This window comes from Ambystoma mexicanum, chromosome 7q (assembly GCF_040938575.1).
Source record: "Ambystoma mexicanum isolate Mex_15411 chromosome 7q, UKY_AmexF1_1, whole genome shotgun sequence".
Lineage (NCBI taxonomy): Eukaryota > Metazoa > Chordata > Amphibia > Caudata > Ambystomatidae > Ambystoma > Ambystoma mexicanum.
Genome location: NC_090941.1, coordinates 747469333 through 747493711, shown reverse-complemented (window position 1 = coordinate 747493711; position 24379 = coordinate 747469333). Strand labels below are relative to the sequence as shown.

The 24379-nt window shown below is 46.8% G+C and overlaps 1 protein-coding gene across 2 annotated transcripts in view; it reads left to right on the top strand.

The window, feature by feature from the left end:
* ATM (ATM serine/threonine kinase) overlaps positions 1–24379 on the top strand; it is a 3046976-nt gene that overhangs the window by 2772407 nt on the left and 250190 nt on the right. For both annotated transcript variants that reach the window (XM_069640412.1, XM_069640413.1), the window contains 2 exons: positions 4136–4276; positions 9533–9649. In XM_069640412.1, the coding sequence (XP_069496513.1) occupies positions 4136–4276; positions 9533–9649 (258 nt within the window). The remainder of the gene's footprint in view (positions 1–4135; positions 4277–9532; positions 9650–24379) is intronic.

Below are 24379 nucleotides of genomic sequence, written 5' to 3'. Positions count from 1 at the left end.
AATAGTGAGCAAGGGGTCCACGTCTGGATTCCCCTAGTAACTTAGGGTGAGACCCAAAGTTACTTAAATATGCAAATTGACAAGGGGGGTCCTGGGAGTCTCTCTGCCAGACATTAGTCCTGGTTATGAGAGACTTACCCAGAGTCTTTAGCTCACTATCTTTCACAGAGAAGAAATATCCCAAACATATCAGTCTTTGTCCTGCCCTGGGGCAGTCCAGCACCGAAATGCTAGGCAATTCTCCTCTGAACTAGAGTACCAACTGCATCCCCAGACACGTGTTTCGGTCTGGTTGGACTTCATCAGTAGGGGGGACCCCCCCTTGTTAATTTGCATATTTAAGTGAAAAAGTGAGCTTCACCTTTAAATTTAATACAGCGCACTGAGGCGCGGCCCTAGGCATGCAAATGCCCCCCTGAACTCCCTCCCTCTGGCGCCTCAGCGCAGTCCCTTTTTCCACACAGATGGTGTCGGGCCTGGCAGCCAGGCGCAGAGAATTTGTAACTCTGCTTGCTGCCCGCTGTTTTGTTTTTCAATCTTATTAACCTCCACCGGCGCATGTAGCCTGCAGGAGGATTCACAAGATGTGTCTCATGCGACCGCTCGTTCCCGGCCTGGGACCCTCATGCACTCTGTCTTGAGTGCCTGGGGCACGACCACCGCTGGGACGTGTGTGCGGCTTGCAGCGCTCTCTGTAACCAGGCATTGAAGAATTGGTTGTCGTGTTGGAAGGAGATCTTTCAAACTTCTCAGGCGCACCTTAAAGCCTTAGGCTTCAGGACCTCTCATCAAGACAAGGTAGGCCTTCTGGTCAGCTTGGCTACTCCTTCCCAGGGGTTACACGGGCAAGGGTTCCTTGGATTCAGGTTCTGGCAGACCTGAGGCTGCGAAGGCTACCGACACCCAAACCGGGAGGCTCAGGGGCCCTACCGGGCTGTCCTTGGAAGTGCAATCAAGTTCGTCGTCCTCTCTGACCCCAAGGGGTAAAGGATCGTCGGGTGCTACCGCCAAGAGTCAGTCCTCGGCACGATCCAGCACGACTGCTGGCGCAAGAGCAGAGGGGGCCCAGCCTACTGAAGCTCACTCCAAGGCTGTGAGTTAGGGTATTACGACTACCGGCCAGCCGGCCTGAGGGTTTAGCACCTACCAGAGTGATCTCTGAGGTTGACGCTTCTGTTTCGGGTACGGGACCCAAAGTGTGTGCTCCCATGTCTGAGCCTGCACATGGCTCGGGCCTTCGCGCCCTCCCACCCAGGGTGTGGCCAAAGACACCGCAATGGCGGAGCCTTTTAGGCTAGTAGCCATTTTGGATTCGGCTCAATGCCCGCCCGTGCTCTTGCCCATTAAATGGGCCTTGCAAGAAGTTTGCAGTCCCCTTCCCTGTGGAACCGGCGGCGGACTGGAAGGTACAGGCATCTGGTCTCCTCAGGGGTACATCTACCCATTGCAGCCATACGGCTACAGGCCTGAAGCGCTTTGACGAGGAGCAGAGACCCAGGCTTCGGAGGGCTGGCCCCCTAGGGATCCGGCAACTAGTGAGGATTGCTTCTTCGAGCACTTCCTCCTCCTCGTACGTTCCCCTCTGATGACGGGGCTCCTGAAGGACATAGTGAAGGAGGAGATCCTGCAGGTGATGCCTTCTGGCCCCCCCGCCCACTCCCCTGCCTGCTCCTCCCGCGCTTCCGTACTAGTACCTGTCCCACTTCCGGTCCAGGCCTCACCGGTTCTCTAGACCCATTAGCCTGCTCCTGTACCATCAACGCCTCCCCCTCAACAGCCGTAGGACCTGTCTTTGGCTCCGGACCTAGGGGGGACTCCACCAGCACCCGTGTCCCAGGGCCCGGTCTCCCCTCTGTCTGTAAAAAGGCAAAGGGGGGAACAATGATGACGCCCAGAATGATGAACCCTCTGCATCTGTTAAGGCCTTTCACGACCACCTTCAGGGTCTGTCTGAGTTCTTGGGTCCCTCTGCCCAAGGAAGCCCCCAGGAATCGGGAGTGCTAGCAGAGGTTTTGGGCAAGCACACCACAGTCTGCTCTGGCATCCCTCTCCAGAAAGATGTCCTGCAGATGGCAAAAAAGGTCTGGGAGAAGCCCAGGGCCAATGCTCAGATGAACAAGAAGTTGGACAGCAGATTCAGGCTGACGGACAGGGAACCAGTCCTCCTGGCCTCCCATCCTCATCTGCATTCTTCAGTGGTGGCTGCAGCCTCGCTCTATTCTAAACCATCATCTTCCTCCTCGGGAGCCACCTCCAGTTGTCTATCCAAGGAAGACAAGGTCCTTTTGTCTTTGGGCAAACGTTGTTACGCCATATCAGGTGTACATCTGTGGCATACCAATGCTGACGACCCCTTTTTACCACAGCTAACGAGAAGCTGTGGCACGAACTCGGGGAGTATCTGCCTAACCTCCCTTCGGAGAGGCAAGCTGCCTTCACGGCTGGTCTGGCGGATGCCTGTGCTGTTTATGCAGTACCCCTTGGAGTCTTCTTTCTCCCGTATCGTCACAGCCGCAAGAGGGCTGTGCCATTGTGCCAAGATGAGAAAGATGGCATGGATGCATGCCATTAAATGTTCATCTGATGTGCAAGAGCAATCCTAGATCTGCCCTTTGAGGGCGTAGACCTCTTTCATTCGTTGACCGATGACGAGTTGACAAAGAAGAAAACCTCCACGCAAACCACCAAAGCCAGGTCAGAAGTCCCTCCCTCAGTCTCAGGGCAGGACCAAATTGAAACCTGCGCTTTCACCGGCTTCAAGGGGTTCCGGGACCGTGGTACACTGAGGCCTGACAGGTTGCCCAGCGACGACAGGAGGAAGCAGCAGAGGACTTTGCGCTATTTGTTTCCACACCCCTCCTCTGCCCCCTCCTCCGAAGCCAAGAAGCAATGACGTCCTGGTCGGGAAACACAACAGCTCCCCAGTAGGGGGATGGCTGGCTCTTTTCCAGGACAGCGGAAAGCGTCTTTTCAAGAGTCAGTGGATCCTTTCTATAGTCTCCACGGGCTTCAGTCTTCCTCTACCGTCCTCTTCTCCTCTACGTCAGATGGGGTCGCCGTCCCTTTTACCAGAGATCCTTTCTCTTTTGGAGATGCAGGCGGTGGAACTGGTTCCTCAATCAGACAGGTGCTCTGGTTTCTACTCCAGGATTTTTGCGGTACCCAAGAACAACCAGGTTGACCTGAGGGGATTCCTGGAACTGTCATTTCTCAATCTGTCTTTACTGCTTGCACGCTGCAAGATTATTACTTCTGCACGCATAGTAGAATCCCTGTGCGCAGGTGACTGGATGTGTTCCCTAAACCTCAAGGATGTGTACCTTCCTGTCCCCATTTACCAGCTGCATCAGAGGTTTCTGCGGTTCACGATTATGTTGTACCACTTTCAGTACAAGATGCTACCTTTTGTCCTCAATTTGGCCCCTTGTGTGTTCACGAAACTGATGAATGTGGTGGCTGGTCTCCTCTGCCTGGAGGGACATCACTTATACCCGTATCTGGATAACTTGCTAGTCAGGACCAGCTCCCACTTAGAGTGTGGTGCACACCTACCAACAACTGGCAGACATTCCGCACCACCTGGGGTTTTCCCTCAACCAGCGGAAGTCGCAGCTTGAGTCAGTGTTTGCCTGAATCATAGTAATTGCTGTCCTTTGTGTAACTATCTGATACTGCTCACTCACTCTTGAGATAAGTCTGGCTGCTCAGCTATCGCTACCACTTTAACTATGTAGTACAGGCTTGTACCAAAGGTGAATTTGTACTGTCACTTGTAGTCTTAATTGTATGTGGGATTCCCAAAGGGGTACTCCATATAATTCTGCCTAATAACTGACCAATCGTATATCACAATCTAAATGTATTACCTATTATGAAGCTTTTCAGCTCCCTGTAGATAATTATGCAATACAAACTCGCTGCACTGTACATGTTCTACAGGGAGACAATATTTCCATTTGTATTGTTATTCTCATTGTTTCATATAGCATGAAGGGCACTATAATCATGCTACTCATACCTGATGTCTTTAGCACTAACAAATTGAATGGGTGCATTGTGGATTGCTTGATAACCGATGCCTAAATTACTACTTTTCAAAACGTTTAACCTGGGTTTGTTTTGTTTTTCTTTTTAGGTGGACCCTTCTGGCAAATATGAAAATCTGGTTACCATATTGTCTTTCAAGCCTGAGTTTCGTTTAGCAGGTGGTCTAAATCTCCCAAAAATAATAGATTGTGTGGGATCCGATGGAAAGGAGAGGCGGCAACTTGTGAAGGTGTGTGTATCATCTAGGTGGTTTGACTAGTCATTGCGCATCGCTAGTTATATTCCATACATTTCTGGTTATAGACCAGACCATACAATTGCCTAGTTACAATGAGTAAAGGGTATATAAGGTTATGTGGGGAATGTCCATTTCATAACAAATAGATGATTTCTTGGGTTAGTAGTACTACATATTTGTTAGAGGAATGGGCCAGTAGTCTTCAGTCAGAGATGTCTGTGTAACCTCGGGTCACAGGTTTGAATCTTAAGAATAATAACAATGTACTTTATAAGGATATTGCAAGTCACTGAGGAGTTCTGTGTCCAAATTTAAGAATGAGGCCAGAACTCCAGGATGACTTACAATATCCTTTTTCCATGTGGTACTGGGTAGTTCATTCCTTGTAGTACATATCTACACTACCATCCTCTTTAATACTTGGTCTTTCGCTTACTCTCAAACAGGAAATCTTCCAGTTGTTACATACAATAAATGTAGAATCGCTTCAGATAAAAAACATACCACTATGCAGCTTATGAACTGCAGATTAATATTTTACGCTTTTTAATACAGTGCATTTAAAAGTCACCCTGTGGTTAACAAAATGTGATAACGTGCAGGTACTTCCTCTTCTATGCTACACTGCAGCAATGCACAAAATGAGCATGCCACCATAATTGGTTCCATATTAAGGAATGGCTGTGAAGTTTCGCAGAGAGCTATTTTAGAAGGAAGGCATCTGAATAGCTAGTCATGGCTTTAATTAGCCAGCCGGAATTCTGCTGCGCGCTAGTTTAACAGCATGCAATGTGATTATTATAGTTGCATTAGTACTGTCATTTTCATATGACAGGTGAGTAGTGATGTCATCACTATACTGCAATAAGTAAGTTATTTAAATTCTTTGGTACAGTTACTGTTGACTGCTGCCTAATCCAATAGGGGGACAGGCAGCACAGGCAGAGACCAGGATTATTTCCATACAACTTTGCAGAAAACCAGCATAGTATCCCTATTCCAGAAAGGTTGGCCCCAAGATCAGAAGCCCCTCAGGGTTTTAACAAAATAAACTCATACAGAAACGTCATTATGATACTTTTAATCTGTTACAAATACGATGGATTTACTAACAGTACATCCTGGGGGCATGGGTTTACCGGGAGGCTGTTCTCCTCGGCTGGGGCCTCCCTCTAGAACAGCCTCCCTGCCTCTCTCAGACTTGAGCAGAACCACCTCTGGTTCCGGAAGCAACTCAAGACCTTCCTTTTCGCTTCCGCTTTCTCTTTCCTCTCCCCTGCTGACGTACCTGACTGCTCCGCGCACTGATCACCCTCTGAACTCGGGGCCCAGGCTCCTGCATGTCCAGTTGCCCTTGCCCTGCCTCCGGTCCCCCCAGCACTTAAGGGTCTGTATCTGAAACACTGCAGTCCCTTCTGTCTGCACTTATGAGCCACCCACTGGCCACCCACTGGCTGCACTAGTCTTCCCTTCCCTGTTCCCCGCACTTGCGAGATCTGAATGACACCAAGCCTAGTAAGATCGTTATTTTGTCCTCTCTTTGTTTCCCCCTGCTTGTCCTGTTGCGTCTAGAAACACTCATGTACAGGCGCGTTATGAATGCCACATCATATCATATATCATCGGAGCGGCGCAATGTAATGCTGCTCGGCCCACCTACACCACATCTTTTCTGGTGTATGTCCATAGCTCTGTTTCATCCATGAACCTAAAGCAAGGTGCCACCAGCTTCCACGCTGCTATGTATAATACCACCCATTGCTACATTGCTTAGAGGCGGAAGGAATTCATCATGAAGCAATATTTAAGAATGCAATATTATTATTTTCACTGCATAAAATAAACATGCAGGTTTCAGCTTTAGCTTTGGTAAATTGCTGACCAGATTCATTCAGACTTCCGATAATGGCCTGCATCTTCGAATATGGGACTCCCCAAATGAAGCCTTTTAGGTTTCATTATTATGGTGTGCTGCCTGTTTGATGTTCAATATACTACTCCTGCACCATCAGTCACTTCCTTCATACTGATGAGAAATGGATGGACAGCTTTGAATTAATTAGAACCACTGGCAATTCTTCTGGCAAACTTTTATTTGTTTTTCAACTCACTGTGCCATTACGCAAAGGTAAGGTAAACGCGAAATGCAAATCATTCTTGGGCCCACTCAAAGGGTCTGTTTAGCCTGAGCCACTAAGTCACATACCTTCTGTAATGGACCACAAGCAACCCCAGACAATCGGTGTGGTCTTATTAGTGTGGTGTAGCTTAGGACCCTAGGCAGAGTATTCTCTGGACTCCTATCTGAGCATGCATGTGCCACTTAGATCTACTTTGCAACACTGGAGAGTAATGAAATAATTGACTTAATCATAACCACTGGCAGTTGCTCTGGTAGCTTTCATGCCATTGTTTTTCTCTTTAGCTTCGCAGAAGGGCATAACCATATTCTCCCCTTCCTTTGATATGACCCACCTTTATGCTCTTTTTGTATATTAATAGCGATCTATTGAGCATACAAATGGAAGGAATTTAAGATGAATCTGAGGGTGGGCTCTAGGGGAGGGTACATAGGTATTGACGAGGGTTGTGTATAAGAGAACGACATGCATATGCACTCGAGAACCGTGCATAAAGGTACGAAGGTTAGCGGTTGTATGAAAATACAAAAAGCCCTTCTTTAATATGCCAAGTCTGCACAGAATTCTGGTGAATCCACCTGTGAAACATTCAGACCTGTCGGTGGTGTATGGATCTAGTGGCAAGCCATGTTTGCCTGGAAATTGTGCATTGGGAATGACCTTGCATCAAAGGAAGTCTTTAAAACAATCACCGTTTGGACCCATGCCTTTTAACTGTAGATAGTAATGGCTATATAACCCAGGCTAGTGTCTACCGTGTCGGTAATGGCATCACCGCCCTTCAGACGCAAACTTGCTGCACCAAGGTTCTTAATTTGAGCAGTGGGCCGTTAACGACAGCGATGTCTGTCCGAATGGGTTTCATCTTCTCATTAAAGTATGGCAGATTTTCCTCGTATTTTTTGTTAACTAATGTAATAGCGGTTTCCAGGCTGAATTTTTTTTAAAAAATGGTTATTAAATGTATAGTGCAAATTGGTTAATTAAAACTTTATACACTTTCTAAAATATTTTTACACAAATCATTTTCCAATTTTCCAATTTTCATAATATTACATATCAATTCATTCATACATATCGACAATAATAAAACAATTATGAAAACATTTCCAGATTAAAACAATCGACATTAAAATTCAGCAGCTAAGTTTCATTCTAATAGCAATAGCACAGTCCAATTAATATGACGCATCTATTAAAATCATATTTAAATCCTCACAATTGATACGAAATCTACCCCACACATAACTTTATATGCGTTACTAAGACTATTATTGTACCCTCGACAAACATTCTCAGAGTGGTTTAGTTACAACCCTCTTCCAAATATAGAATCCTACCCTTCATAAACCAGAGTTTCAGCCATGTTTCCTGGCTCTATGGATATCTCCACCCATACTGATATTCTACAAGTGTGCATTAATCCATTACTGTATGTATCCTCTGTTAAGATTTCTACACTTTCTCAACGTGCAATGTAATCTTAAAATGCAAACTGTCTTAATCATTGCTATGCCCTGCTTACTTGCTGCACTATCGCCATACCATATCTGCTTGTGTCCACCTGTTTAATGTAGTCCTCTTATCCCAGATTGTGTCTACCAAGTGCGCACCTCACCACTCTATTTACTGCTTGCATTTCTGCCCAACTCCTGACAACAATAAGCGAGCCTTCCAAAGCGTGTTCTCTATGTACCTGCCATGCCCCCATATATATTATGATGTAGTTCCCCACAACAAGAGGCGAGCTTTCCTAAGTATGTTATCTATGTACCTGCTATGTCCCTATATACTATGATGTGGTTCCCCACAACAAGAGGCAAGCTTTCCTAAGTGGGTTATCTATATACCTGCTATGTCCCTATATACTATGATGTAGTTCTCCACAACAAGAGGCGAGCTTTCCTAAGTGGGGTATCTATATACCTGCTATGTCCCTATATACTATGATGTAGTTCCCCGCAACAAGAGGCAAGCTTTCCAAAGTATGTTACCTATGTACCTGCTATGTCCCTATATACTATGATGTAGTGCTCCACAACAAGAGGCAAGCTTCCCTAAGTGGGTTATCTATATACCTGCTATGTCCCTATATACTATGATGTAATTCCCTGCAACAAGAGGCAAGCTTTCCAAAGTATGTTATCTATGTACCTGCCATGTCCCCATATTTATTATGATGTAGTTCACCACAGCAAGAGGTAAGCTTTCCTAAGTATGTGATCTATGTTCCTGCCATGTCCCTATGCACTATGATGTAGTTCCCCACAACAAGAGGCGAGCTTTCCAAAGTATGTTATCTATGTACCTGTTATGTCCCCATATATACTATGATGTGGTTCCCCACAACAGAAGGCAAGCTTTCCTAAGTATGTTGTCTATGTACCTGCTATGTCCCTATATAATCTGATGTAGTTCCCTATAACAAGTGGTGAGCTTTCCTAAGTATGTATTTTTTTGCACTTTCAAGGCATAATGTTTGTCTGCTCTGTAACTAAGCGATTTCTCTGATATCTGCACTTACTGTAACCATGTCTTTAAGTTAAAGTGCCTACATGCCCCTGGGCTTTGTGCGCTATATAAATACCAAAATAAATAAATAAATAAAATGTATATCGTCGACCAGAACTGATCGGTTGCAATCATTCTTAAATCGCTTACAAGGTCATTATAACCCTTGTAATATCATTCTTGCTAGTTTTGGCAATCAGTTAATAAATGTCTGACAGTCGCAACCTCTGTGCGCTGTGCCGGCAAATTCTTTCCTCTCTGGGTATCCCAGTCCAAGCACCTAAATACTCATTGCATGGCAAAATATTAAACGAAGTACAGTAATAAATCTTACAAATTCTTTATTCCTAACCTTCATCAAATAGCTCAGAGGATTAGCCGGTTTTAACCCTTGTAATGCATACAGTACATATTGCTTCTTTTTATATAGAAAAGCTGCATTAAGTAAGTAGTTTCCTTGCTCATATGCATCATAAGAAATAGCTAGCATTTTATATCTGATTTCACAATTATTTGTTCATACTGCTTGGGAAATAGCTGTGTTCTGGTCATCTGTTACTATTTTAATTTTTTGATGACACTTTTTTACTTTCAGGGTCGAGATGACTTGAGACAAGATGCTGTAATGCAACAGGTTTTCCAGATGTGTAACACACTACTACAGAGAAACACTGAAACACGAAAAAGAAAACTGACAATACGCAGATACAAGGTAAAATTGTTACGTTAACTGTGCAAGACTAATTTAGTTTCGTACAACTTTTCCATAAAAGGGCGCAGAGAAATATCACTTTTGTGAAAATATAACTTTTTTGTGCTCAATTCATAATCAATCTCACAACTGTCTTAATCTGTTCGTTCTTTTTTAAACTTGTGTTTTAGTTGTAAATTACAACTTTTCAAATATATGATAAAACATGTGTAGTAAAAACATAAAATGCATATAGTCAAACAGGTTCATCACATTCGCTGTTTGACAGTACATGATTACATGTGAAGAACTCATCACTTTCTCACTAGGACATAACATGATTGCATGCATATGAGATTCACGTAAGAATTACATAAAATGCAAAAATGAGGGTAAAATTTGATATGAGCATTAAATGAACTAGCCATATACAGTGCAATATTTTACTATTTCTAGCAGAAGTAACTATCACAATTATGACAGCAATTATTATTATTAGCATTGCGTATATCATGTCAGTTTCATTTCTATGTAGCTGTTAAAGGCCTGATAAAAGTCAGGATTATCAGATGAAAGTTAATGATCTGCATGCAGTACATTATCGCTTGTCGGTGATGAATTTATAACTGCTGTAAAGCTATAAAAGAAAGGGTTTTTCTCCTGACAGGATCGATAGATGCATTTATAAACTTAATCTCAGTAGAAAGTTGATTGTAGCTAGATTTAGGGAGATATGCTGTGCATTAAAAATCATAATCGACATTTTGTGGGCAGATAAAGAGTGAAACATTTCAAAAGAATTTGAAAATATATTCTTTTCGTAAAGAAGTTAAATTAGTGCGATGTACGAGTAAATGTTCTAAGGGTTCAAATGGCCATAGGTTAAATCGCAATCTCATTAGTTGAGTGCAGTAGGTTTGATCTGGGAATTTCTGTACATATTTAGGAAGTTGATTAGACATTTTTGGCAGAAAGTTTACAGAATTAAAGGCCTTGTATTGGGTGCATTTTTCCCTGGTGCTGGTCCAGTCATAATACCAGAGTTTTCACTTTGCGTGCTCAGGGTTGGACTTTAGTGTGTTTTTGTCAATGTCAGCTTTCTCCATGGTTAGGATACAGCATTCTTTCCAAGTTTCTAGTAGTTTGTCATGGTTATTTTTTACAGTGAATTCGAGAAATGGTATTAGGCTTGATTCAAACATAGCTTTCGTTATGCATTTTCTATAAAGCATTATAGAGTGCCATGACACGACAACCCTAAGCGAGATCAATCCTAATTCATAGCGAATTACTGGGATGGGGAAGCTTTTTGGTATGGACAGTGTGGTCTTCCAAAACATTCCTTCTAAATGTGTCCCAGCCTTTCTGGTTTTCGAGCAGTTTAGATTGAGCACCATATGTTAATGCGGGTATAACTTTTTGCTTATATAAGGTTAGCAAGGGCAAACAGGAGAATTTACCATATATTCGATGGACCAACTTGGCCTGCGAGCACAAGTATTCCGTTTTATATTTCAGCTCACATCTATAAGGTGCATTAGATCTACTGTCATCAATGTTTTGCCTTAGGTATTTATGCTTGTGGATGATAGCAAGTGTTTGCGTTCATATAGACCATGTGTGCCTGGATGTTTTATTTTTTCCTCTAGTGCACTGCATTTTCAAGATGTTGGATTTGCCAGTATTAATCATGAGCTTGTTTTCCAATGGATCGTTTTTCAGCGCATGGAGTTACCACTGGGGACCAATGGGGGTCTGGTCAGCTAAAACAAGGTCATCCGCATAGAGGAGCCACGCTATTGGTTGAGGGCCTAATTTAGGTGGAAAGGCTCTGACAGCATCCAAGTCTTTATGGATGTCTCTGATGTATAAGTTGAAGAGAGTAGATGCAAGAATGCAACCTTGTTTAAGACCACAATATGTGTTGATTAAACAGGATAAGAGTCCTTCTTGATTCAGTTTCACTTGAATGGATGTGTTAGTATAGAATTGCTGTTATAGGTTCAGGATATATGATGGCCAACCTGCTTCTGTTAATTTTTGCCACAGCAGGGTACGGGAGATAAAGTCAAAAGCTTGCATGAAATCTATGAATGCAAGGTATAGCGGTTGTTTGGATGTGATTACTTGATTTTTCAGAACCAATATTAAGAGTAGATTGGCAGCTGTGCCTAGACCAGATACGAATCCGGATTGGTGAGCATCCATCATATCTGCTGATTTTAACCATTTACCCAAATCATTAACTACCAATCTTGCATAGATTCTTCCAGGAGTGTCCAAAAGGGCAAGAGGTATATAGTTAGATGGTATGTTTCCATCTCCCTTTCTGAATATGGGAATGAGTATTGATTGTTTCCATGAGGCAGGAATGGTGCCTGTCTGTGTCACTGTTTGGAATATTGCGTGCAAGATTGAGGACAAGTGCTCAGGATGAGCTTTTAGGGTGGCATTCGAAAGTCCATTGGGTACCCGAGCTCTTGAGGAGCTAAATTTTTTAATTCGCATTAGAATGTCTGTATTGTCAATCCTTAAAGAATCTAGGTCATTAATATAGGGTCTCGCTGTATTATTGGAGGAGAGGATTCCACAAAAAGGGTGGTGAAGTGGTTCACCCAGGTTTGTTCACCTATCATATTCAAGAGAAGCAATGAAGTCCCAGTGCTGGCTCCATCTTTAAGGAGGCTCCAGATTTGAGCACTGAATTTGGATGTTAGAGCTAAGAGTATCCGTTAATTAGCGTCTTGGATCTTGAGTGATTTGTGTTGTGTTAGCTAGTTCTTGTTGGTGTTGCGGTCATTAGCAGCCTTTCTTTTATAGTCTGCGAGGGAAGTGGATTTGATGTTTTTTCATTCCCTCCTCATCTTGGCTTTTCTATTCCTGATATCAACATCATGTGTGCGTATTTGGTGAAAAACTGGGCCTGTTTCAGTGAGGTTTCTCAACAAATAGGATAAGAGTATGTGTATACCGTGTGCACAGGGTAGAGGGAGACTTTGTCTATGGATAGGGAGTTATTATGCAATTTGTTTAATAGACTGTTTAGTTTCGGTATGGTCCATTTGATTCCGTTTCTCCCTTCTGAGAGTTGCAAAGCAGGTTTGTAGTATTCTCTTGAGGAGCAAGATATTTGTACCCAAACACTTTCGAATATGTTGTGATCGCTGTCCATGGAAGGAATGATGGTGAATTTCTCAACTCGATTGATTGCTTGAGTTGACATAAAAACATAATCTAAAATTGCGACAGATATTTCTCTTCCAAGTTGGACAGGATGGAGTGTCACCTTCAATAGTTCTGTTGAGAAAGGTGAGGTTTCTTTCAGCCATCAGGCCTAACGCAGCCAGTATCCAGTCTAGGTGTCTACCCACCAGACTGAACACATCCAACTGATTTCCTCAGCACCACACCTATCGCTAGGAAGCAGATATCATCCAACAACTACACCGGCTGCACACATATCCGGTGCACCCACGCACCGTACAACACTCTCTCTCTACTGACTTGAACTACGGTTCCCGAGGGCGTTCAACCTACCAGCGCTTTGAGATCATACCAATGATACAGAAGGCGCTATACAAATGCCAAGTAACATAACATAACATCAGACAAAAAAGCTGGGTTCCAATAAAGGTTAAGAATAGCAGTGTGGGATGCCAGCGGGTGTAGGGGATTTGAGAGCTGCAGTTTCGACAATTAAACACAAGAATGTGGAGAGCTCCAAGATAATAATTTGCCACCAAAGTCTAATTTAAGAGATGTAAGGAGGCCAGCCATGGGTCTGCCTTTGGGTTATTTGATGGCAGGTGTCCAGCATATCTCATGGTTAGGCCATGTGGGCTGAATAGTTATCCAGGTTTCCTGCAAGATAATGAGATCATAGGCGTCCAAAAGATTATTTTTGTGAATTCTCATAAGATGTTTAAAACCTCTGGTGTTCCACACCGCCATCTTCACTGAGCGAACCAAGGTATGAGTCTGGTGTTTATTGGTTTTTCCGTGATTAGTATCTTTGATCACTTTTTTGAGCCATGACCATTTTGTTTCCTGTGGGGAGTAATGATCGTTTTCAAAATAAACCTAACGTTTGAGGTATCCTCTAGTATCCTCGCAATTTATGAGTAGCTGTTTTGTGTTTTCAAATTTAGAAGATAACTCTCTGTCAGTAGGTGACGAGAGATGTCTATCTCTTGTGGTAATTTGAGGTTTTCTAAGAGCTAATGTGAAGCCCTGTTGAGGTAGTTGTCTCTTTTGCTTCCCATATGGTTTCCTTTACAATCTGTGATTGTAAAGGAAACCGTTAGGGTTACGGTATCCATCTTTCGGGTGTTAATGATGTAAAGGGATTCGATGTCTTGAGTATCAATGAGTTTTAATTTTGGTATTGTTTTGAAAACCGCTAATAGGGTTGTTTGATTTGGAAAAGGGTCCCTACTTTGCCTGTTTCTCATGGTTAATGTTAGCATGTCTGCACAATTTAGAGCTGTTTCTCTTACTCTTGAGTTTGCGCGGGTTAGGAGATGTTGGTGAAGTCTGTGGTTCCACATAGGTGGAGTGCGAGCGCCCTTTAAATTGCGGCGTTGGAGATTTGCTTGTATATTGCCAAGTTGTGTCACGTGCAGTTTTGGAATCTAGAGTGAGCTTATTGGTACTTTTAGATGTACATAACCTTTTTTGTGCTAAGGTTAGAAAGTGATCATTCTCAGTGCACGATTCCCAATTCGAAATCTTTGTCGTGGCTGGGGAAGTTGGACAGTGACAGGGTGCTGGGGGCGAGTCTTGCCTATCTCTATCTTGTTGTAGGGATGTAATGGAATAGGTTGAATAATTAATCAATTCTTCATCCTCTTCAACATTTACTATTGCCGGCTCCATGGATGTCGGAGTGGGCATATTAGTTAAAGTTTGTTCGTCTACTCTTAGACTTTTGTGTTCAGGTTGCACTTTTGGGATGGTTGGGTCAATTTTAGCTCCAGTAATGGATAGAGAGTGTCTTGACGGGGTAGTCAAAGCACTGATAAATATTTAAAACTCGTCTTAGTAGGTTTTTTAGCTATCGATTATTTTTTGGGTTTTTTTCTAGCGTTGCTGATTTGCTTAGGTTACTTTTTGCATTTTTGGTATTGAAATACTTCAAATACAGGTTCCTGCGTTTGTTCAATTTCTATTATAGTTGTTCCTGCTGCATGATCAGGTAGTGTACAGTTATTCAGCTGAGTTGCGACAACAGGTTTGTTAGCTGACGCAGAACCTACCCCGAGAGTCATTATGGGTTGCAAGACCATGATGGGTGGGACCTCTGTGATTTTTAAGGGTACAGAGGTAGTGCAAAGCTTTAAGAGGGTCACAATTTGCTGATTTAATTCAGCGTCTATCCAATCAATTTTGGAGGAAATTCTGTTCAGTAGGTGGGTGTGCGAGTCTGTTCTCTTTTCCAAAATTTCACGCATTTTGGTTAGGTTGCGAGACCCATTTTTTATAGCCGACAGTGTGATTTCATAGGTGGGAATAGGTACTTGTTTTAGTCCAAACAAGGGTCTCGGGGTAGGTTTAACAAATGACATTGCTGATGAAGCTGAAGAGTTGAGAGCAGAGTTAGGGGATGTCGGATATAGAATTGGAGCGTGTGAAAGGTTCAGCATGTGGATGCTAGGAGAATCTAGTTGAGTTTCTAATATTGTATGCACCATGGATTGCCCCAGCGGTGCATCTTTATTTAATATTACTGTGGGTGGGAAGTTTATTTTGACGTTTCCTTAATAACACATTAATCTTGAGGGGATTCTGAGCCAGACTTGTCATTCACAGCGTTTTTGAGTATCTGAGAGTGTAAGGCAGGTAAGGCTGTATTGTCCATTACATGATTTTAGCTTCAGTTGTTACGGGAGGTAACTTGTGTTCCATGTGTGGTTGATTCTTACATGTAACCTCAGGAATGAGGTTATCTAAAGTGCATCCTTGTGTAGGGCAGGCTAATAAATCTGCATCAGATATATGATGGTTAGGAAATGCAGCAAATGCCACACACAGTGTCTGATGCGTGGACAAAGGAATTTGCAAGGGGGCATTTTCCCATAATGGGTTGCTTGATTGCAGATGGGGAGGTAGAGTCTTTGTACGATGATCGGTTGTACTTTTCATAAATTGTTCTCCAGCACTGGGCTGCCAAAATTGCTTCATGTCAGCATTTAAGGATTTCGATCGTTGTCCTTTTAATGTTTTGTGTTTGAATCTGGTTCGTAATCCTGTTTGTTCTGCCGTTGTTGGTAATTCAGGATGTTGTACTCCAAGGAGTTTGTCGGCATGGGAAGGCATGGCAGATTTTAAGGTGTAAAGAGCCATGGTAGTTTGCCTATAAGACTGGTCAAGTTGCTGCAGAACCAGAAGGCAAACAGCGGGGCAAGGAAAGTATCCACGAGAAAGCTTGCAGTTGCACACGTGCCCGGGTACAAGTAGGGCTTCTGGGAGTTGTAGGCGGAGCTTGGGTTGCCACAAAGGTAGGTGGTGTCAGTCACAAGTCTAACAGTTCAGCAGGTTGTGGCGTGATGCAAGGTTCCAAAAGGTTCAGCGAAGCACAGCAGGGCAGCCGGTCCAACAGAACAGCACTTGCAAGCACTCCCACAATCTGTTCTTTTTCCTTGCGTCTATAGATGGATGAAAATTACCTAATTACATGTAATATTCTTTACCTCGAGTCCTACTCTTCCTCGTCCCAGTCTAGCCAATGAGGTGTCCTCACCTCCCACACAGGCTTCGTATGATCACAAGAAAAAGAAAATGACTACTTACCCCATCCAGTGGGGCAAAGTCTCCTTGCGGACACAACACAGATAAGCGGAGCCACCTGTCCCATACAGCCTGTCAAAGTACCAAGACCTCAACCAGGCCCATCCGCGGCAGGGGGGGAGGAGTGGGAAGCCGGACTGGGACAATGAAGAGTAGGACTCGGGGAATTTTTAATATTAGAGGTTAAGTAACTAGGCCATTGCCCCCTCGTCCTTCCTTCTTGTCTCAGTCTTACCAACAAGGACATGCCAAGCGGTACCTAGTCCAAGAAATCAGACAAACAATACTGCAGACACATGAGTTTATTAACGGAAGCAAACATTTCACATAACATGGTGTACATTCAGCACTGCAGAACCAAAGGCAGAACCCTCCCCGGACAGCCAGCCATTGGTGATGTAGAAAGGTTGAGGGGGAAGCCCATGTGGCCAGCGGAAAAATGTCAATGATAGACACACCCTGAAAGGCTGCCCAAGATGTGGCCACCCATGGGTGGGTCACCTGACCACCCCCACCATGCAAAGGGAGGCCAGCTAGCTCATAACACCAAGAATAGTTGCTTTGACCCATCAGCTGATGGAAGCTATCTAAGGCTTGTGGCCTGCCTGTCCTGCACCAAATGTCACAAGAAGGGGGTCACAGGACTGCAAGGAGGCTGTCCGGTCTAGGTAGATCCATACCACCCTAGCCACATCCAGTAAGCTAAGATTCGGATCTGGACCCAGAGAACCCTCGTGAAGAGAAGGGAGTATCAGATCCACTTTCAGATGGAAGGAGGAGATTGCGTTAATTGTGAGAGGGACGAAGCACAAGACCCTCTGGTAGGAAAGCTAGGTCAGGAGGAAAGCACACTGAGTCCCCAATTCCACCAGACGTCTAGCTAAAGTAATATAATGTCTTCTAGCCAAGCGACTTTAAGCTGACAGACTTAAGGGGCTCAAAAGGATCGAACACAAAGCCCGAAAGCGGAAGATCCCATGTGGTGCAGGGAGGGTGAATAGGCAAGCCCAAAAGAAGTTCCTAAGAAGACAGGTAGCCAAACGTTGTCTCCCTGATACCGCCCCAATGGTTCCCATAAAGCACTTATGGCCGCCAACTGGGCCCTCGGTGAAGAAAAAGCGAGACCCAGATCGAGCCTAATAATGGAAAAATCAGGAGGGAGCAGGAATTTTAATGGACCGCAGAACGGGGGAAATGACATGGAGAGTTATGAGGCCAACTCCTGCATCTGAGGGAAACATCCCCTCCTGTGCAAGGCTGGAGCCACCAGAATCATCAGGGCCCCCTCTCTCTGAATCCAGAGGAGAATAAACTTGGATAGAAGGGGAAAAGGGGGAAGGCGTATAGGAGGCTCTGAGGCCATGTAATGGATGTAGCATCCGTAACCCATGCCAGATGATCCCTCCCCCATGAGCAGCAGGTGAGAAGGAGATGAGGGAGACGTGAGGCAAAGAGGTTGATGACAGGGGTCCCAAATCCCCTGCACATTACCTGGCATGCCTCCTGCATCCGGGTCAATTCTCCCAGGAGAGGTAAGGCCCGAGTCCGCCGTCCGGTTTTGATCCCCGTAGATGGACCACCTCCAGGGACAGGAGATGATCCTCTAACCAGGATATAATCCTGGCTATCAGAGAAAGGCCAGAGATGCAAATCCCCGCCCCCCACCCACAGCCTTCCCCCTTGATGGGACAGATACCATTTGATCACCATATTGTCTGGTCGAATCAGGACTGCCCGCCCTTCTAGGTTCCTTGGCGAAGTGACGGATGGGCATTGTGGACTTTCGCCAGCTCCTGCCATTTGGAAGAAGCCAGAGCCTCCGATGGAGACCACCTCTCATGTAGCTCCCTATTCCTGCGTGCTGATGTCTGTTGTCAGAATTCGTGGGGGTGGTTTCTAGCAGGGAGAACCCTCTCAATATGATGGAGAGTGTCAACCACCATTAGAGTATTGACCTAATAGACTTGTTCAAAGGAATTGGATGAGCATAATCCAGCAACATCAGGTCCCTAAACCCCAAGATGTGGGCCGCTATAAATTGTATTGGAGCCCTGGACCATAGGATGACAAACAAAAGGCTGCAGCTATATCCCCTTGAGACAGCAACCATATCCTGGCTGGGGCTGATGATCTGCCAAGAAGGCTCTGTAAACGTACTTGGAGTTTATAGCCCTGTGAAGGGGAAGGGGATACTCGACCCTGGAGCATGTTGAAATCTGCGTCTATGAATTCCAGGAGGGAGCAGGGTTTCAGGTGCTTCTTGACAAGGTTCAACTTCCAACTGTACCGCAGGAGGATCTGGCAGACAATAGTCGTGGTCTGACTGGCGTCGTCTCTGGATGTAGCGTGGATTAACCAGTCGTCCAGGAATGGTTGTACTCAGATACCCTGGGCATGTACAATGTCCCACCTGTGGGGCCAGGATCTTGGTGAAGACTTGGTGGGCTGCGGTGAAATCGAAGGGGAGTATGCAGAACGGAAAGTGTCCATCTGGAGCGGCGAATCTCAAGAACCGATCGTCAGCCTTCCTGATTGGAAACATGAGGGTAGGCGCCTTCCAAGGTCACCGAAGATAGGAAGTCTCCAGGAGATATCGATGGAGTGTAGATTCTCCATCCCTAACCTACTCTTGGATAAAAAACGGTTCATCCCCTGAAGGTCGATGATTGGTCGGAACTCGCCGAAGGCTTGGTTATCAATGGCCCTCTTCGCCAGCAGAGATGGCGTGCCCTGCTGAAGCGCTGTCCTCCTGACATGGTCACTAGGCCAAGAAGTAATCCTGGTATCAGAATCTGGGGGAGAGGAAATTAAATTATACACCACTGTGCACACTCATTTGTCTGAAACCTCCAGGTCCCATACATGGGAGAAGGCCCCCAGCCATACACCCACTGGCAGCTCAGGCTAAAGGCAGGATTGGATGAATCCTGAATAGTCGGGAAGGAGTGGCTGGCGTAACGGTTGTGGCTTGACGAGGCTTGTCTGCGGAGGGAATGCCCCTAGCTATACCGCTGAAGCACCCTCGCTGACTGCCAGAGGCAGGACGGGAGGGCTGGTATCTGTAGAGCTTCTGAGAGGAACTAGACGTGGATTTGATTGGAAGGGCCAGGCCAGAGTGTTCACAGGCTTGATTAACCAGTTCACCCATTTTCCGTGCAAGGAACAGGAGATGGAGCAGGATTGCTCTATCCAATGCCTCCACCTTCCAGCACTGCAACCAAAATTGCCTCTGGCTGGCTACCACGAAACTCTCTCCAAAGCGTGCAGGATGTCGCAGGATATATCGGAAGCAAACATAATTTTCTTCTTCAGAAGTCCAAACGGTACAGAGACATTAGATTCCTCATCCATAGCTGTCAAGAGGGCCTGGACATCTTTGAGTGCAACTCTGACAGATAAGCTGCATAAATCCCTGCTCCGAGGCAACAGAAGCGGCATGTGCCTTTTTGAGCAATCCCTCCACTTTTCTGTCAACCAGATCCGGAGCAGAGGCTCCATCTGATTATACAGATGTTTTGGCCGTTGCGCAGGGTAGAAGACTGTCGATTTTGAGATGATCAGGTAATTCTGCATGGAAACTCTGAATGGGGTACATCTTAGGCCAGTGCCAGGGGATCGATGCCTTCTCTGGATTCCCCCATTCTCTATGAATGATGTTGTTGATGCTCTGTAGTAAGGGCAGCCCCCCTGGACCTCGGCTGGTACATATCGACTGTAGTCATCCTGGGAGCTGCATCAGCAACCACCGCTGGCAGTGCAGGTGGAGACTGAGCCCTCTGGGGAGTGGGAGGAAATAGAGCCTCCTTCACTGTGGCTACAATGAGTGGCCACAATGAGCAATGTCAGTTCCTCCAAAGGCATGGAGACTTGAGATGGGGCACAGGGCTGCCGCTGTAAACGGTTGTGCCTTCTGTGGTCCTCATTGCCCCTTCTCCCTTTATGATGGGGAGATAATCTACTCCGGCTCCTCCCGTAGTGTCTCCGAGGGGAAGGGCATCTGGAGCGGGAGCACGACCTGGAGCAGGTCTCTGCATAATGCAACGCTAGGGTAAGCAGTTTGCCAAAGAATCAGCAAGGTTCAACAAATTACCATGCGCACACAGTGAACCATACCTGCTGCTGTCCTGAATAGCCCCAGGCATTGGTGGCCCTCCGTTGCAAACCGAAATACTCTTGAACACCTCCAGTTGCGGGTTTCCGGATGGAGGATATGGCATTGGACTAAGAGCTGCACCTACAACCGGGACATCTGACGCTGCATCCCGCCAGCAGGGGTGAGGGCTTGCCCTGCGGGAAGAGACCACGAGTGCCCCCTTGTAATCATACTTAACCTGACAGAGAGTGTAAACAAAAACAGGTTGTATGGGGGTTGGGGGGTGGCTCCTCCTATCTGGGTTGTGGCTGGGGGAGAAGCCCTCCACCATTGGATGGAGTATGTAGTCCTTTTCTTACTCTTACATCCCGTCCCCTTTCCTCCATACTGCATGGGCGTCCCTTGCGAGGGGCGGGAGACGGAACCTTTTTCACCAGAAAAAACTGTCTTCCCCTTTAAATTTAGAGGCATGCTGGGGTGTGGCCCTGGGAGCATGCGCTGCCCTGACTCTGCCTTCTAGTGCCAAACCTCAGTCCCCTTTTCCCCATTGACGGGAACGGGCTGAATTCACCAGCGCTCCTGGGTTTGGCTTCGGCCATGTAATTCCACGTGCGGATACTTCTTTGTCTTTTTTTGTCTTTTTATCATTCAGGTACTCGGTCCTGAGGCGTCATGCTCCTCCCCGGCGCATGTTGACTTCTACATGGTTCAGCAGGTGTCGATCCTGCAACAGGCTCTTCCTGACTAAAGACCCCCACACCCTCTGCCTACGGTGCCTTGACCCTGACCACGACTGGCAATCTTGTACCGCTTGCAACAAGCTTTCCTCGAGGTCTTTGAAGAACAGACTGGCCATGTGGAGGGAGCTCTTCCACAGATCGCCTCCAGAAGACCTAAAACTTCATATATCATTGATCCAAGCCCAAGGTAAGGCCACTCATTTCCAGTGCAACCCGCAAGGGAAGACTCCTTCCCAAGGACTTGCCCCCGCGGGGGGGGGACCGCACAGGTCCTCGTACCAGCACAAGTACCGAGGCTGTATCAGCTACTGGCGAGAGGCTGAGGGATCTGCAGATCCTCCCAGTGAGGGTGCTGAGGGACTGGAAGGTTATTTTACCGGGTCTTCACTCGAGGGGCTACGCTCTAGTACCAGCAGCATGCCCGAGGGGGCGCCTTTATGCAGTTCTACCGGCAGATCCGCCAAGGGCCTAACACCTACCGGGCCTAGGCCTGTGGAACAGGGTAGGCCCCATGATCCACACTCAAGAGTCCTGGACGGGGCAGGGCCTAGTGAGCAGAGCAACACGACGCAAGCACGTGGAAGGCAGCTCGGCAAGATGGCTGATGCGCCATAAAAACCAGACATCCGGCTGACTCCCCTCCAGGGAAGGCAGGCGGAGGACCAGGTGTCCAGATGGGACTGGTGTCAACCAGGTATCTGTCCTACAGCTTATCATTCCTTTACGCAAGGCAGGTTCCCGCTGCGTCCATATGGGCAGGGCACGTAACTGCTCCAGCCCGCTACCTTGTCAATATCGCCTACCACCAATCCAGCCTGTGAGGATAGGTTCTTTGAAAAGTTCCTCAGGCTCATGAAATCTCCACAGATGGGGGTCATCCTCAAAGACGCCATCAGGGACTTGTTTCCTCCAATTGTCCCGCCGGCGCCTTAGGCACCAGCACAGGCTCCTCCAGTCCCTGTTCAGCCTCAGCAGCCCACTCCGGCCCCCCAGCCGATCGAGCAGGCGGTTCCGCACCAGCCACAGCCTCCGGTCCCCGTACTGCAGCCTCCAGGCACTCCGATGCCGGACCCTCCTGATCTGCAGGTGGGCATAGATGAGGAGGACCCCGACACACCGTCTTCAGCCAAGGCCTTCCACAAACGACTGGCAGGACTGGCAGAGTACTTGAGCCTTACTCAGACCGTGGCTGAGCAACCAACAGAGGGGATCCTCGCAGAAGTCCTCATGCTACGTCCTGTTGCCAGAACGGGGATCCTGATGCAGAAGGACGTAGTTGCCTTGGCCAAGAGGGGTTGGCGCAAGCCCCACTCAGCCCAGCCGGTGAATAAACACCTGGACGCCAAGTCCTGGCAGATGGAGGGGGGATATACTCTTGCTATTGGCCCATCCTCAGCCACACTCCTCAGTGATCGCTGCAGCATCACTGTACTCCAAGCCTCACTTGTCCTCGGCCTCCTCCTCTGTGGCGCTGCTAGGCAAGGAGGAGAAGATCCTGGAGACATACAGGAAGAAGCTGTATTCCAACACGTCCTTGCACCTGCGTCAAGCCAACGCAGATGCCATGCTGGCAGCCGTTAACCAGAGACTCTGGCGGGAAATTGCAGATTTCCTACCAGAGCTTCTAGTGCAGAGCCAATCACGATTCAAGGCGTGATTGGCATAGGCCAAAATCATGGCGCAGGACATCATGGAGTCCTCTGTGGCCCACATTGACACCTCTCGCTGTGCCATCTGCATTGCCACAGATCTGAGAAGAATGCCCTGGCTCTGTGCTAAGAAATTCAACCCAGATGGCCAGGAGCGCATACTGGATGTTCCGTTCAAAGGGGCTGACTTCTTCCACGCCACAACTGACGAGGAGCTGGAGAAAAAGAAAAACGGCTCTGAAACGGCCAAGTCTTTATCCATTCTTACAAAGGCCACGCCCAAACCGTACTCTCGGTCACAGCAACGCTCAAGAAGGGGAGTACATATGGAGGTTTCCGTGGCTTCCAAGAACGGAGGTCCAGGCAGCCTTACAGTTCGCCATCCCAGCATCGGCGCAAACAAGAAAAAGGGGTGGGGAGTAAGGGCTTTTTCCAATCCCCCTCCGCTGCAGCGGCAGCCTAGAGGTAAAGAAGGCATGCCACGCCCCTCCGGGTCCACCTGTCTCCCGTGGGGGGCAGGCTTGCTCTCTATGCACATTATTTATTTTTTTTATTTTTATTTTCAAAAAACCAAACAGAACACACATTACAACTGTTTAGGACGTACATAATCAGCATCAAACCATCACATTATACAGTGTAATTCTCCGTCCTCCCCCCTCCCACCTCACAAACTAGAGCCGGCTCACTCATGTCATCTACAGGAGCATTATCAGGTATCACAGTGCTTATGCGCTCATCCGAGTCGTCTGGTTCGTTATTGTCCTGGTGAGGGTTTGCCATAGAGGTCACCAATTGCCGCCAGGCCAGCAAGGGCCCTACTTCCTCCTCTCCCCCCTAGTGACCGCTTCAAACCAGACTAAGGATTCCGCCTCCGCCCATCAGAGGAGGTCCGCCCACCATAGCTCCACCTTGGGTCTGTGGGCCGCCTTCCAGCCCATTGCGATCCTGCGCTTGGCCAGGATGTAGGCTAAGTCCTTCATTTTACTTATGTGCTTTAAATCCCGTGGCCTGGGAAGAATCCCGAGCATGCATGGCCAAGCTGATCCCACGTCCAGCTCCACTCTCCCACCAGCCAGTTTAGTTTTAATCTCATCCCAAAATCTGTGCACCTCCAGGCAAGCCCAGAACATGTGTAGCAGCCCCCCTTCCACCTCCCCACACCTGGGACATTTCTGCGTAGCCGAGCCTCCAAACCTTGCAATTTTCCTGGGGGTCAGATAAGCCCTGTGAGTAACATACAATTGGAGTTGTTGGAGTCTCGCATTCCGGGATACCTTTTTGTGGTACCTTTGGGCTCTCTCCCATTGCCCATCTGTCATGGGTCCTCCTACTTCCTCCTCCCAGTCCTGCCTCAGTTGAAGCAGCTCCTTCCCTGCCTTTGCTCTCAGAAGCTCGTATATCCTTGATATTTCGTGCTCGCCCTCCGAAACATCATACATCGTTTCCAGGGAGGCATCAGGGTCATCCGCTAGCACTGTCT